Below are 16,044 nucleotides of genomic sequence, written 5' to 3'. Positions count from 1 at the left end.
CTGAACAAGGAAAGAATAACAATGAAATAGTATTTAAAGTCCTGAAAACATATTAGCTAAAACACAACCAAAATGTCAGAGGTTTAAGTTTTTATATTTTTGACAGAAAATAGAAGAGAATATATTTGTGTGAGAAAGAGATAAAATCATGTCAAAGTATAACTGATAGTAATACAATTTTCATTTAAATTCCTCACAGTATTAAAAAACTAAAACAATGAAAGAAAAACTAAAGACATTATGAAAGGATTCCTGATATAATGTACTATGTATAACAGCAGGTAAAAATCTGAGACTGAAAGGGTTTGGGGATTTCTTTTGAGAAACTGTAGCAAGAAAAACACAGTGAATCACTTTATCATAATGTCACATTCCCACATCTACACTTTTTGGCCTCTTGGTTGAGTGCTATTGCCACACGAAGTATCTTCACCACATCACAATCACTGAGTGGACAAGGGAAATGGAGACAGTGGGATAACCAGACTTGACTGTCACAGCCATGGTGGAGGGAGGTGATGTGAGCTACCCTTTCTGTGCACACTAAAGAGGAGAAATTGTACTCTCTTTGTACTGGCTGATCTGGAACAGCGATTCTTTTGTGTCACCATCTTTAGGAACTGGGAAGCTAACTGCAGCTGGTTTCCTTTTCTATAGGCTGAAAGAACTCTTTGGCAGAAGTAGTTCTCAATAGATGCTCCCAGATTTCCTGACAAATTGTCAGTCACACACTAAAAATCCTCCTCCCCCTCCACCAAGGAAGAAATAAAGAAAAAAAGTGTATGTTATTCAAGTCCCATAGCACCAGTAAATTATACAGGTTGTTTCTCAGGTAACTGCAGCTCTCCCATAGGATTTTTTCTTTTCTTTTCTTTTTTTTTTGGTGGCATGGTGAACTAGGTGAACAGCTAGAGGAAAATAATTGGAATTATATTACCAAAAAGTAATCTCACTGTAGCTACAAAGGGAACCAATTTCCTACTGCTTTCTTTCTGTAGAGTCACTACAGAGGGAATATGAGATGAATGTAGGAGCTTTGGAGAACATTGATGAAAAAGTGATAAAAGTATTCAACATTTTCAAGATGCTCTTTATAGGAATACTATAACGTATTTTTATATTCTCTATTTATATTTATATCCTGAATTTTCCTGGTTTGGGGCAGTTAGTCTATATATCATAGAGGAGAAAGATTTTGGCAGAAGGAAATTTTAAAAATCAGAAAGAAGGATTTTTTATTGATTCTTGAGAAGCTTAGACAAACAGATTCTCCACAGATTGAATATCAATGAGGATAAAGCACTGAGACACTTCTGCTGGAAACCTTTGTGTCACTGGTGTGATGGGTAATCTGAAGGGGAGGGTGATTTACATGACCTCTGTCTTTTGTTGTTTCTAGGGACAGCAAGCTTAAGGAAGTGACATTTGGGTAGGCTGCTAAGGAGGTGGAAGTTGAACTGAAAAGGTAGCATAACCTAGTTTAATTTGCTGAACAGAATAGAGGTGGTTTCAGAAAGGCCTTAATTATAGGAAAAGGTCTATATATTATAATGTTGGGTCTTGAATTCCTAATATGTATGTGTACATATTGGGGGAGGGGATGGTACACATGCCTCTGTTTAAAAAAAATTCAAATTTATAAGATTAAACTAGTGTCCTGAAGAGAATAACTGAAAAGAATTAAAAAGCTTACTGCTGAAAATGTATCAAATCGCTTTATAGTTAAGAAAATTAAATAACACACTATGAACTCAAGAGCTTTAACTAGAAGAACTACTCAAGTGGTCTAAAACAAACCAAAAAAAAACATTAGAGACCCTAATATTTGGCAATTATTCCAGAGCTTAAAGGATAACAACTATATAAGAAAATATGTCTGTATAAATAAACACTGGTACTCTTAAGGAGAACAGTATTTCTTTTGTGCTGAGATAATGTTTAAATTCTCTCATTTAAAATCCTGAATACAAATATTTCCTATCAGATCAAAGATCTAATTTTCCTTATATCCCTATTGACAAATAATTTTATGAGTAGAATAAATAACTTCACATCCATTTAACTACAAAGTCATCTTATCTTCATTTGGTTGCACTCTATTACTAGTAACATTTGCAGTTTCTAATGCAAATGATATTACAACTGTAGTCAATCTCTAATTAAGATCCCAGGATAACAAGGAATTAAATTGGCTAAACCATCATGGAATGGCATTTTATTAGATGAGTTTACTTATGCTTTGGTGAAAACTGGGAAACAAGAAAGTAAGAAGATTATACTGCTTTTCTCAAAGCATTATTCTACATACATTTATTATAAACTAAGGGTTTAGTGATGGGGATTGGACCTGTGATTTTGCTGGCATAGCTTCTGGAGGAGGAGACACCCTCCACTAATGCAGAAGGGAACATCAACTTTCAGAGCAGCACCTGTAGAGTACAGAGAGGACAAGTGATTTGTTCAAGGTCACCTACAGTGAGCATGTATCAGAGATTTGAACTCAGGACTTGCTGGGTTTCAAGATCAGCTTTCTATCTGCCATACCAGGCTGACTGACTCTTTTCTACATTATATGATTCTAGGTTTAAATATCTGAAACCATGCCTTATTTACTTTCCTTATGCCTTTTAGTCATCTTAAGAACAAGAGGAAGAAATTTCATTTGCAGCAGAGGCTGTGTGAGTATGTGTGTGCATATACATACATGTAATAAAGATTCTAGTAATCTCCAAATTATTTTGGAAGCATAATCAAATCAGGCAAAGTGACAAAAACACATCTCCTACTTAGCATTTCTGGAATTCAGTTTCCATGTCTGCAAAATGCAGAGAGGTGAGAACGGATGATCTTTAGGGTCCCTGTTAGCTCTAAAATATTATTAATTATCTAGTTGTTTTTCTTTAAAACAAAAATAATCGAAGAGTAATTTTTCTAATTATGAAGAAAATTGTTCTGAGCATAACTATATCTGTGAGAAGCTATTTTCAGGTTAGATTAGTGGATGCCATAACTTTTTTTTATTTTCTGAAGGAGTGTGGGAAAAGATCATTTAAGTGAAACACATCATGCGTATCCATTAAACAGTCATTAAAAGATGAAAGCTATGAGTGAAAAGATTCTAAATGGGTTTTCCTTCATCCTTATATCTGAATAGCAAAATCCAACCAAAGAGAAACTCTTTGAGCAGGATTCTCAATACTTAACCATGAGAAGAGAAAGGGAAAAAAAAAATCCCTATCAGCTATGAAACAATCCACTGGGGAAAAGCAGCAGTTCTCATGAAACTGTTAATGATTCAGCATGGAATAAAACTCAAAAGCCACTGACCCCAATGAAAAATTCCAGAGGAAACATATGGATATTTATTCACTTTATTAAACTACTGAGGAATTTTAAAGTTATTATAGGTGTATCACAGTTTTCAATGTTCTGCTTCTGTTAGCTGCTCCCTCTTTCACATAAAGATGACACAGATATATGCTTTTATTGAATTGGCAAAGATCAAATAAATATAAAAATAGAACCTTTAAAGAAAGAAAACCATCAGCAGTGCTAAACATCAAGTATTTTTTTCTCTTCTACACAACAATGTGTTGAGTGTTCAAACAACTAAGTTCTCCATAAACAAAAAACTTTTCAATCCATTTGGAAGTAACTCAGAACTATTCCAACCTCTCCCATCTTGCCCATACTGTCCCCACCTCCCACCCCGACTCCAAACAATTTCATACTTACTTACCAGTCCTTGATTTTGACTTGCCAAAAGATAGTGAGTTTACTCAAGCTGCTTTACATATACCACAAATTGATCTGGGAATACACGAAGTTCTGTGCATAATGAAAAAAATAAAGGGTCGGAAGTATATCTCTTAAAATAGAAAACAAACACACTAAGTCTTTTTTTTTTCTAGATTATAGTAATAAACATTTCTAAAATGCATGGTTTCTCTTTGCCTCAGTCTCACACCCCTCCCCCTTCCTTTTATCTTTAGCTATCAATAGGGCAGGGCAAGCTCAAAGCTCTAGAGGATACACAAGGCTGCAAATTAGTCCACCTGAGCCCCTGGACCAATATAACACATAAACCCCCTAGGCATGTCCTTTGTATGCCTTCTTTCATGATGAGTTTATTTTTTCATTTCTCAGAATCATATTTATAGGGCATGATCATTGAATATTACATTAGAAGTGAGTAGGAATGTACAACAAACGGGGGAATGTTTTATTAAATGTGAAAACAGGAATAGTCAGAATTGTTAGTAGTTTACATAGAATTTCTGTTTGTCTCTCAATATATTAGCATATTAGCTCTAGAAATGTCTTCTCAATTCATAATTTGAATCAGACCTAAACATGAAAGATTTTTAAGGGAAATTAATAATTTGCTGGAGATTTAAAAATGGAAGACTTAATTACTCCAATAATCTACTATGAAAGCTTCTTAGAATTAGACTGTTCATTTGCAGATAGAATTAAATGACTGAAGTGTGTTACTAAGAAAACCAAATGAAAACTATCAATGAAAAGCTCTCCTTTGTATTGTGTAGCTTTAAAATTGGATAACAACTTCAAGAGTACTCATAGTTTATGAAATAATAACTATAATACAGAGGCCAATCACTAAGGTGTTAATTATCCTGATATCGAACTGATCTAACAAATTTAAACAGATCTAATAAGATATATCACAAGGCTATTTTAAAGTACTACAAAATGTTGAATGGAGTGATTCAGTACAGAGAACTTTCTCTGTAGAAATGCCCTAACATGGTCTGTGCCTCAGTGTCAGAGTTGCCTGAGGTACCAGCTCCAAGAGGGTTAAAGTGACTTCCTCCAGTGTATTTTAGAGACAGGATTTAAGCCCAGCTTTTCTAGACTCCAAGGCCAATTCTCTATCTGCTATATCATGCTGCTGCTTTTCTTCAGTGCATAAAAAAATGTTTACAAATTCATGTAAAGTACTTTATGTTTGATAGTAATAAAGAAATTGAGACAACATGAGTTTTCTCACTAGGGTACAAATAGGAAGCAATTTACAAATTATAGACGGTCTTTCATGGGGAGTAGTACTGAACCTGTGATTTCATTGGTAGTAGAAACCCCCAGTGAGAAAACTCCCTTTACCAAAGCAAGTTGGCACCTGCTCTTCAACTTATGATCTTAGAGAGTTGCCTGGGATTACAAAGATGTTAAGTGACTTGCCCAGGTTCTAGTATTTGCCCAAGGCAGAACAGGAACCTAGGTTTTCCTGACTTCAAAATGGGAACTCAATTTACTATGCCACTCTGTAAATAGGATTCTGCAACTGTTAAGTTTTGAGGTCTGCAAATGAAATGAGAGGGTATATGGATTCTGTCTTAGAGGCTATTTATTTTAATTATTCTCTTTGAATTTGTGACTATGTCACAACATAGCCTCCTAGGTCAATCAATACATTTTTATTAAGTGCCTACTATGTGCCAGGCATCGTGCAAAACACTGGAGATACAAAAAGCAGAAAAAGACAATCCCTGCCCTCAAGCATCTTACAATCTAATAAGTCACAGAAAATAAAAAAAAGAAAAAACCCAGTTCCTCCAGACCCTACTTGTAATCTTCTTCACAGATAGTCATGTTATATTTTTCTTCTGTTCCAAACTGTTCAACAATCCCCTCTTATTAGCCTGGCACTGAGGGCCTTCCACAACCCGAATCTACTCTACCTCATGGCACCCTTACAAATTAAAAAAAAAAAAGAACCAAAATGAATAGTGTTGGGTAATAATAGTTGTAAGTGACGATATACTTAATACAAAGTAATTATTTTAATTTCTAGAAAAATAATTATAGCTGAAGTTTCAAAAAGCAGGGCATTATTAAATGTAACGACAAAATCAACATTTCATTCTCTGGTTTATCTGGGTTGCCAACAAAACAAATAATATTAAAATAACAATTTAAACTTTTCTGCAGGACTTGAAAAATCCTCTGTGTGATGGAGAAAAACAATGGACCACTGCAGATCTTCTCTCCAACAGTAATATAGTAGTGGTCTGTCCATGCCATTCTTCTGCTCACCGTCGAGAGTTACGGGACAGAGCTAAGTATATAATGGAGACATCCATAAGTAAGGAGGAAAAGAATTCCAGGCATGTGGCACAGATTGTGCAAAGATACATCGAAAATAAATAAGAATGTCATATATTACACTGCAGCTTGATAATATCAATCTATAAATATTAATATTAGTGGCATACTCTCTATGTTCCAAGCAGTTAATGGCTTTTGATGTTCTCTGGTTGTGTCTCAGAATTCCCAGTATGTCCTGCAGTGGCTGCTTAAAAATTCTATATGTTTTACCTAAATTTTTTGGTTGCCAAAATAAGCCACTATTTCTTCTATTTGTTTTTAAAACTATCATAATTATTAATGTTATGATTGCAATGTTAATAAACTTAGATTAAAAAATTCTCCCGTCTAAAGAAGGGACAGATTGGAGATTGCCATCAACGTACACACACCGGCTAGTTCATTATATTGTGTAGGAAACTGTCTTCTGTTACATACTGTTATGTTAAAGCATGAATAATTTGTAGACCAGGATATGTCAGCTTATAAATTTCATGTTTGTCTGTTTAAAATGTCATAAACGATAGCACAAAATGTGTTGTGTAATTTTTAATAAGAAAATATTATAATGTTTATGTAAAAACTGAAATGTAAGTTCTTTTCATTTTCTTAAATTATTATTTTGATATATTTTGTATACTTAGTACAAAAGGGTTATTTTAATTTTGAGAAAAATAGTTATATCTGAATTTTCAAAAAACAAGGCACTATCAGATATAAAGACAGTATCAACATTCCATTCTCTGGTTTGTATTGCCAACAAAACAAATTAACAATTTAAATAATTAAAATAACAATTTGAAGTTTATAGAAGACACAATAAAATTATCCTTAAAGTTACCTATTTCTTGAAAATGATTATCATTATTAGAGTTTTCTAGGAAAGCAAAATGTACTGAAACAGAATTCTGATCTAGGAGATAAAGTATTTATCTACTGGGCTTTATTCTTTGAAACACACTGTTGCAAATAGGGAAACATTTTCAGTTTTCACCAAAATGTGCATTTTTGGGAGCAACAGAGGGTTGGTTCAATATATTCTAATTTCTGGGTATCAATGACTGAATGGTAATGAATACATTTTCCAAAAATAAAGCTATAGATAGTTGTGGTATGTTGAAAAACTCTTGGCAGCCTAGGAGTGAGGTGAGCCTTCCTAGTATATATTGTTTTCTTGGAGTATCTTAAGAATAGTGTTGCAAATAGCGAGGAAGATAGATGGAGGGAATTCACTCTTTTAAACTGTCAAATCATTTAGGAACAGCTAGAAAAAGTAATTATTTTATACAAATGAGGCACAAGAAGAATCCATACAGGAGGAATTAGATGGGGGAGGAGGGCTGGTAGTTCTGATAACCTACTTTCATCTGGAATGGGTTTAAGAGGGAAATATATATATACTTAGAAGAATATAAACATCTTCTAAATTCAGAAGAAATAAAAGTTGGGATATAGGGAAGGGAGAGAGGAGAAGAGAGGGATCTTTAGAAGGGAAGGGGAGGGAATAGGTAAAAGGAGGTATAGAAGGGTGTTTAGATTTATGGGAATGGGAGGATAGGGGAGAGATCCTTGGAGGGGTATAGGCAAGCAAGAGGAGGGCAAGGTAGTTGATAGATGAGTCAGGAGGGATAGGAAACGAGATATGCACAAACATCAAAACAAAGATCAGGAGAAGAATATGTTTGGGAAAGTGTATGTCTATATGTGTGTATGTATATATTTATAGCTATAGAGAAACATATCTAAACTTTATTGTAGCCTTGAGGGGGTGGAGTTTGAGGGGTGGAGAAAAAAGAACAAAGTGAAAAAGTACATGGCAGAGAACAAAAAATAAAACTCACAAGGAAGCAAAAATGGACAATTCTCAACACAACAAGTATTATTTATCATATGGGCTTTCTTGAAATGAAAATTTTTTGTTATATATTTAGAATCCTCTCTTATGTCCTGTTATGCACATACGATTTTTTTCTTTTCAACTTTATATTTAAGTTCCAATATTGAAGTTTATAATATGTTTTTGTTTCTTTTCTCTATTCTGTATTTGTGTTCTGGGATTTGAATCTAAAATAAGAAAATATAAAAAAAAATTGTCTGTGATCTTGCAACCTGCATGGAAATCTTAATTCCACTGGTCATGTGGACTACAAAAGTACCACTAATTTTGACAATTATTTAGGTGAATGTTGTAAGCCATTCTAAATCTTCGTCAATAAATCAGTTTACCTCAGATAGACTCATGAATTTTGTAATACATTTTAAATCAAATTGTTTATAAAAATAGGGGCCCTGCAGACCATAGAGATGGGCCTGAATAAGACTGAAGAGGTAGCATTAACAGGGCGTGGTAACTGATAGAATATGAAAAGTGAGAGAGGAGGAAGTGTCAAGTTAATTCTGAGAAGCAGGTTTTGAGGAAAAGATAAACTCAGGTTTGTACCTGTTGGATTTGAAGTATAGGTCTATGTGTAATAGAGATATTCTGTAAGGAGTTGGAGATGTGAGTCTGGAGCTTTCAAAAGAAATATAGGGGCAGCCAGGTAGCACAGTGAGTAAGAGCACTGGCTCCAGTGTTGGATGACCTGGAGATCGAATCCCAGGCTTAGACACTTAGCACCCACCCAGAAACACCTGGCCGTGTAACCTTGAGCAAGTTACTTATCCCCGATTGCTTAAAAAAAAAAAATATATATATATATATATATATAAATCTGAGGGTCATCTGAGTAGAAGTGATAACTGAAGTTGTGAGAGTGAGACAAAAAAGGAAAATGATGTAGGAAAAGAAAAATGAGAAGAATTTTGGAAAATATAACATTCAGAGGTCAGGAAGAGGATAAGGAATCATGCAAGGATATAGAAAGAGTGGTTAAATCTCACTATCAACCACAAGTGTTCCATTTCCATGATGAAGAACTGATCAAAATCTCTTAATTCCACCTCTCCCTATGAAATATTCCTCTTTAACCTAGTCTTTTTCCTCATCATGACTTCCAATTTTTCCACCCTTTAGTATTTTTTCAGGCTATCATCCCTGTTCTTTACTACCTTCCCTTTCTGATCTGGACCTCTTTGTGAACCAGTTCAAACTCAACACTGTTCTCCATTCTTGAATCCCTTACTTTTTCATCCTATTGCCAAACTGCAAATATGGATTATTCCTACCATCCACTCCCTTTGCTCTTAGATACATATTGTTGAAATAGAGCTAGAAGTCACACAATCATACTGACTGGGTCCACTACAATTCATCTAAATTCAATTTGACTTCCACTGTAGCAAAGCAACCCTTTTCTTCCTCCCTAATTGATACTTTATCTTACCACACAGGCCCTTGGAAACCTCGTCTTCTTTCTTTAAGTCTCTCACACCACCCTCTCCCTTCTCCGCCTCAGTTTCACACTTTGCTTTATACTTCATCAAGGAAATTGCACTTATTTGCCTGAGCTCCTTCTTTTAAACTGATAACCTATTGATTATCTCCCACTATATTCTCCTTTACTCCAGCTGCTGATAATGAAGCTACCCTTTTCTTTTCCAATGACAACTTCTCATGCCCTGCCCTTTTCTCTAGCACATTCATCACTCCTTTCTAGTCTTCAATATCTCACTACAAACTGATTCCATTTCTGCTTTTCAAAAACTGAACTATGTGTCTTTTATTTAGAAAAGATTCCTCATTAGATCCTACTATCTCTGCTAACGATTGTTGTCTATCTCTCTTCCTTTTCTCAGCCAAACTCCTAGAACAAATCATCTGCAGGGGTGGGGAACCTGTGGCCTTGAGGCCACGTGTGCTCCTCTAGACCCTCAAGTTTAGTCACATTTGACTGAATCCAAACTTCACAGAACAAATCCCCTTAATAAAAGGAATTATTCTAAACTTGAACTCAGTCAAAAGGCCGCAGCCAAGGATCTAGAAGGCCGCAGGTTTCCAACTCCTGAAGTCTACATTATCTCCACTTTTCTTGTTTTCTTTGAATACCTCTACAAATTGGCTTCCCATCTCATTTCTTAAGTGAAATCACACTCTTCCAAGTTACCAGTATTCTCTTAATTGCTAAATGTAATGTCCCCTTCCTAGTCTACATCCTTTGCAGCATTTGATTCTACTGGGGACTCCCCCCCATTTTGTCCTTTCCCTAGTACTTAGCATTGTGCTTTATATATAATACTTAGTAGTTGTTGATAGAGATGAATTGCATTAAATTCTCCAGTACAACTAAACTTATGTTTGGATATAGCTGAAGACTCGGTGGCTACCATCTGAAATGGTATCCTTACTATTTTATTTTTCAATAAGTTTTCTACTTATTTTATGATGCTCTAATAAAAGAGAGCAGAAGATGCTAATAATTATCCTGTTTTTTGACCATCAATCAGCATGAGCTTCTTGTTGGTAAGAGCCTTGTACAGTAACTAACAAATGAACATACCACTAGAAAGAAGGAATCATACAAATTCCAATATTCTTGCTATAAATGAAACAATAAAAACATTCATATTAATAACTAACATTTATATAGCACCTACTATATCCTAGGCATGGTGCTTTACAAATATCTCATTTGTTCCACACAACAACTCTGGGAGGTAGATGCTATTATTATCTCTATTTTATATTTGAGGGAACTCAAGTTAAGTGACTTGCCCAAGGTCACACAACAAGCAAATAAATGTAAGGCAAATAAAAAGGTCAACAGAGTTGATTACTGTGTCCACAAAGGATGACAAGAAACATCACTTCAAGTGATATTTGGCAATCTTTTATTGAAGATTTGCATTTGCAAAAAAGATTTCTATGAAAATAAGTATGCCTAATGCACCCACATTCACTGCAGGGGATAAAGAGATGGACCAATTCTACAAAAAACTCAACAGGACCATGCATATCAAATCAATGTATACTTTGATCCTAGATAACTCTAATGTATATAGTTGAGTGTAGGGAATGAGGAAAAATATTTTGCAAAATATTCAGAAGTAAGAAAGGAGAAAGGCTTGTAGAAAGCAAAGGTCTGATATTTACATATCATGAATTCTTATCCTTTATCACTTTTAATTTTCTTTTTTAAGTGTTTTAAATACATCAACATGAAAATTCTACTATAGAACAGAAAAAGGTTTATATGAAACCAAATTTACATAAAGTTACAATTTTATAATATATACAAGTAGTAACCAACTGCCCTGCTTATCTGTGTCCCCCTTTTATTTTAAAGAAAGGATACCAATTTGTCCAAATCAATAGCAAAACAGAAATCAGAGCAAGTGTACATAAAAGAATAGCTCCCAGACAGTACAGAATGAAGGAACTCTACCACTGGGAATGCTCAGCTGAACCAAGAGAGGGTCCTAGTTCTTCTTCCTGTTCTCTTCCTAAAACTTCCTCCTGTCCTCTTCTGTGCACTTTTAGGGTTCCAATGACGTTTTTTTCTTTTAGGTATCATCACTACTGGGTTAAGATCTGTTATTGGAAGTTCTTTTACAGTTAGATCTATTTCCTTTTATGAAATTGGTTTATTTCAGATGTCTATCTAGTCTTCTGCTAGTTTGGGTATTAGAGTTTTGAAGGTATTCCTCTACTTCTGTATTTTAAGTTTTGCATGTATAATCTGTTTTGCTTCTTTTTGTTTCTTCTGGTTTTGTTGTGATTTCAGCATGGTCATTTGTTATTTTACTGATTTTTCTGCATTTCCTTTTTGATTTGACTAGCTGAAGTTAAAAAAAAACCCTACCAGCTTTTAGTTTTATTTATCATTTCTAATTTTTTGTTTCCTATTTATCTATTTAACCTTTATAATATCTTCTTTTTGAATTTATTTGTTGATTTTCTTGTTTTTTTTAAATGTATATTCTCTTCAACAATCCTCTTTTTTTTGTTAATGTATGTCTGTTGTTATATGATTTCCCCCCTGAAGATTGCTTTAGTTGTATCCCAGAAATCATGGTATGTTTTTAAATATTTTTTCACAAAATTATTAGCTGTTTCTATGATTGTTTTTTTTAATTCATTCATTTTTAATATTTCATTGTCAAGAATACATTTGGGGGCGGCTAGGGGGCACAGTGAATAGAGCACCGGCCCTGGAGTCAGGAGCACCTGAGTTCAAATCCAGCCTCAGACACTTAACACAAAAACTAGCCCTGTGACCTTGGGCAAGTCACTTAACCCCAACTGCCCTTCAAAAAGCAAAAAAAAAAAAAAAAAAGAATCCATTTGGGTCTGTATCTTTTGTTTGTAGTCCCCAAACCAATGAATAACTTTTTTTTTTAAATTAAATTATGGTCTATAAAAGATATATTATTTATTCCTGCCTTTTTACATTTGTTTGCAATACCTCTGTGCCCTAATTGTCAATTTTTGCAAAAGTTCCATGTAATATTTTTTTTATCAAATGCTTTATTAACTTCTAGTTTACATTGTTTATTTCCACAAGATTTTGAGTTACAAATTTTCTCCTACCCACCACCCCCAAATAGCGATCCTACTGGATATCCCCCCGTCCAATCTGCTCTCTCCCATATCTTCTCCCATACCCCCTCCAACTTTCCAGTAGGGCATGGTGGATCTCTATGCCCCAGTGCCTGTATATCTTATTTCCCATTTACATGTAAAATAATATTGATAACAATAACAGTATATATATATATATATATTTTAAACATTTGATTTTAAAACTTTGAATTCCAGATTTATTCCCTTCCTCCCTTGTCACCCACGCTTACTGGGAACATAAGCAATTCAATATAGGTTGTACATGTGTAGCTATGCAAAACATTTCCACAGTAGATATATTATAAAAGACTTACTATATTCCCCTCCCTCCTATCCCACCTCCCACTTGTTCTATTCTCTACTTTGATCCTATCCCTTTTCAAAAATGGGTGCTTCCAACTTTCCTCTCCCCCAGCCTGCCTCCCTTCCATCATCCCCCCTCTCATCCCCTTCCCCCCCCCACTCTCCTGTAGGGTGAGATACCGTATTTAGTGTGTATGTCATTCCCTTCCTAAGCCAAATTCAATGAGAATAAGGTTGACCCATTCCCTTTTGACTTCTTGTTTATCCCCTTCATTGTGACCATTTTCCCTTTCTTCTATATGAGACAGTTTACCCCAATCTTTCTCTACATCTCCTCTCATTATATTCCTCTCTCACCTCTTAATTTCACCTTTTAAGTATCATCACTTCCCATTAAACTGGTTCTGTGCCCTCTGTGGATGTATACCTGTACACAAATATACACACATTCACATATGTATTCATATGCCCATATACCCTCCTACATAGATATATGTATGTGTGTGTGTGTGTGTGTGTGTGTGTGTGTGTGTGTGTATATATATATATATATATATATGAAACAAACATACACATTTCTATTCCCTTCAATTATTCTCATACTGAGAGAAGTTTCATAAGTTACAATTATCATTTTTTCCATGTAGGAATGTAAATAGTTCAACTTTGATAAGTTGCTTATGATTTCTTTTCCCTGTTTATCTTCTCATGCTTCTCTTGCTTCTTGTCTCTCAATGTCAAATTTTCTATTCAATTCTGTTTATTTTTTATCAAGAATGCCTGAAAGTCCTCTATTCCACTGAATGACCATATTTTCCCCTGAAACATGATACTCAGTTTTGCTGGGTAGGTGATTCTTGGTTTTAATCCCAGATCCTTTGACCTCCAGAATATCATATTCCAAGCCCTTTGATCCCTCAGTGTAGAAGCTGCCAAATCCTGTGTTATCCTGATTGTGTTTCCATAATATTAAAATTATTTCTTCCTGGCTGCTTGTAATATTTTCTCCTTGATCTGGGAATTCCAGAATCTGGCTATAACATTCCTAGGAGTTTTCTTTTTGGGATCTTTTTCAGGATATCCTTTCAAACTCTATTTTGCCCTCTGGTTCTAAAACATCAGGGCAATTTTCCTTGAGAATTTCTTGAAGGATGCTTTCTAGGTTCTTTTTTTGATCATGGCTTTCAGGTAGTCCAATAATTTTTAAATTATCTTTCCTGGATCTATTTTCTAGGTCAGTGGTATTCCCAATGAGATTTTTCACATTGCCTTCTCTCTTTTCATTTGTTTGGATCTGTTTAATAGTATCTTGATGTCTCATATAGTCATAAGCTTCCATTTGCTTCAATCTAATTCTGAAGGAATGATTCTCTTCAGTGAGCTTTTGAGATTCTTTTTCCATCTGGCAAATTTGGCTTTTTAAGGCATTCTTCTCCTCATTGCCTTTTTGAGCCTCTTTTGCCATTTGAGTTAGTCTATTTTTTAAGGTGTTATTTTCTTCAGTCAGGCTGTTGACTCTCATTTCATAATTTTCTTGCATCATTCTCATTTCTCTTTCCAATTTTTCCTCCACTTCTCTTATTTGATTTTCAAAATCCTTTTTAAGCTCCTCTATGGCCTGTAACCAGCTCGTATTTTTCTTGGAAGATTTTGGTGCAGGAGTTCTGACTTTACTGTCTTCCTCTGGTTCCATGCTTTGATCGTTTTTGTCCCCAAAATAGGAGTCTAATGTTGGATTCCTTTGTTTGCTTTTCTTCCCTTGCTTACTCTTGTTGCCTCTCAATTACTTGACTTTTGGGCTTTCTGCCATGGTAGGACTCTGCTACCAGACAGGGGAACTTCGTATCAAATGCTGGGGTTTTCTCAGCTGCCGAAGTTATTAGTTGGGTGCCCTCTCTGAAGCCTCCACATGCTCTGGCAAGCTAGTCACACACCCCAGGACCTCCACTCTAGACTGCAATCCAGATCGAAGCAGGTTAAAGGAAGAGCGATTACCCCTCAGACTGGTTGCTTGTTCCCCCTACAGTTTGCAGGCCTGTAGCTGAAGCTGCCATGTGGTGGCAGCTGCACAGCCGCAGCGCCTCAGTGGCTTCTCCCTCCAGGGGATAATGGCTGACTGCACTCCCAACTACTGAATCCCAAAGTCCACACTGCACTGACCTCTCACTTTGTCCTTAGTATCTATGGGTTGATAATTCTGGAAACCACCACAGCTGCTGACGATCTGAAGTCCCTCCAGACGGCAGCTGGTCAGGCCCGACTAAAACCTCCGGCTTGTGTAGGGCTGTGGTCGGCTCCCAGAGTGCTGTGCTGGCTGTTCCCTGATGGTCTGTCAGGCTGTTCTCAGTAGGAGGTTAGCTCCTCTGTGTCATTTTGTGGTTTTTGTAGCTCCAAAGTTTGTTCAGAATCACCTTTTACATGAATTGGAGGTGGTGGGAGCCGGAGCCCAGCAGAAGCCCTGTTTCTACTCTGTCATCTTGACTCCACCCCCCAGTTCCATGTAATATTATGAAATACATATTCTTTTGTAGTCCCTCATAGATGATGCCACAAGTTTTTAGCTTTAATTTCTCTAGCAATTCCATATTTTCCCTTTTGTTTATCTTTCTATCATACTTTTCCAGAAGTCCCTTATTGCTATTGTGTTACTTTCTACGTTTTGTTGTAGAACAATTAATGTTTCCTATATGAGTTTGGATACTAAGCATTGAAAACATATAAGTTTGTTACTGATAATAGTTTGTTGTCTAAAATTACTTGCAAAATAAGGTAGTTTCCCTTTTTATCTCCTTTTATCTTCTGAATGTTTGTCAAATAGCATGATTACAACTCTGAATGTTTTAGATTCACTTAATGCATAATATATGTATATTCTTCCATGTCCCCAGTTTTCGTGTGTGTGTGTGTGTGTGTGTGTGTGTGTGCGCGCGCGCGTGTATGATGCATACTCTCCGGAGAGTATTTCTCTCACTCATTACTTTATCGATTCTCTCTTTCTGTTTGGACTCTCACTCTCTGGTTTATGGACCCTGAAATTATCTATTCCCTCTCTATTCTCTGTATTACTCATGGAATAAAAACTTCCAGGGTATCCACTTTGCACTATCCCCTCTATATGGTTTCTGCCACTTCCT

At 35.5% G+C, this 16,044-nt stretch overlaps 1 protein-coding gene and 1 long non-coding RNA gene across 11 annotated transcripts in view; one reads left to right on the top strand and one right to left on the bottom strand.

The window, feature by feature from the left end:
* LOC138151871 (uncharacterized) overlaps positions 1-6,086 on the top strand; it is a 44,868-nt gene extending 38,782 nt beyond the window's left edge. The window contains exon 3 of the long non-coding RNA XR_011165952.1: positions 5,953-6,086. This is a non-coding gene — a long non-coding RNA (uncharacterized lncRNA). The remainder of the gene's footprint in view (positions 1-5,952) is intronic.
* Positions 1-16,044, bottom strand: part of SLX4IP (SLX4 interacting protein) — a 240,625-nt gene that overhangs the window by 31,131 nt on the left and 193,450 nt on the right. For 3 of the 10 annotated variants that reach the window (XM_069075413.1, XM_069075412.1, XM_069075414.1), the window contains exons 6-7: positions 3,740-3,828; positions 2,184-2,429 (exon numbers count right to left, since the gene is read on the bottom strand). In XM_069075413.1, coding sequence (XP_068931514.1) covers positions 3,776-3,828 — 53 coding nt within the window. In that variant the 3' untranslated portion in view covers positions 2,184-2,429; positions 3,740-3,775. Of the gene's footprint in view, positions 1-2,183; positions 2,430-3,735; positions 3,829-4,101; positions 6,080-13,254; positions 13,338-16,044 lie in introns of those variants that run through there. The other 7 variants (XR_011165950.1, XM_069075416.1, XR_011165949.1 and 4 more) reach the window with 6 other exon arrangements.

The sequence above is a fragment of the Petaurus breviceps genome, unplaced genomic scaffold (genome assembly GCF_028583685.1).
Source record: "Petaurus breviceps papuanus isolate PSGF00001 unplaced genomic scaffold, PetGlider_PUasm1.0 90919, whole genome shotgun sequence".
In the NCBI taxonomy this organism is placed as follows: domain Eukaryota; kingdom Metazoa; phylum Chordata; class Mammalia; order Diprotodontia; family Petauridae; genus Petaurus; species Petaurus breviceps.
This window is presented reverse-complemented; position numbering and strand designations above follow the sequence as displayed.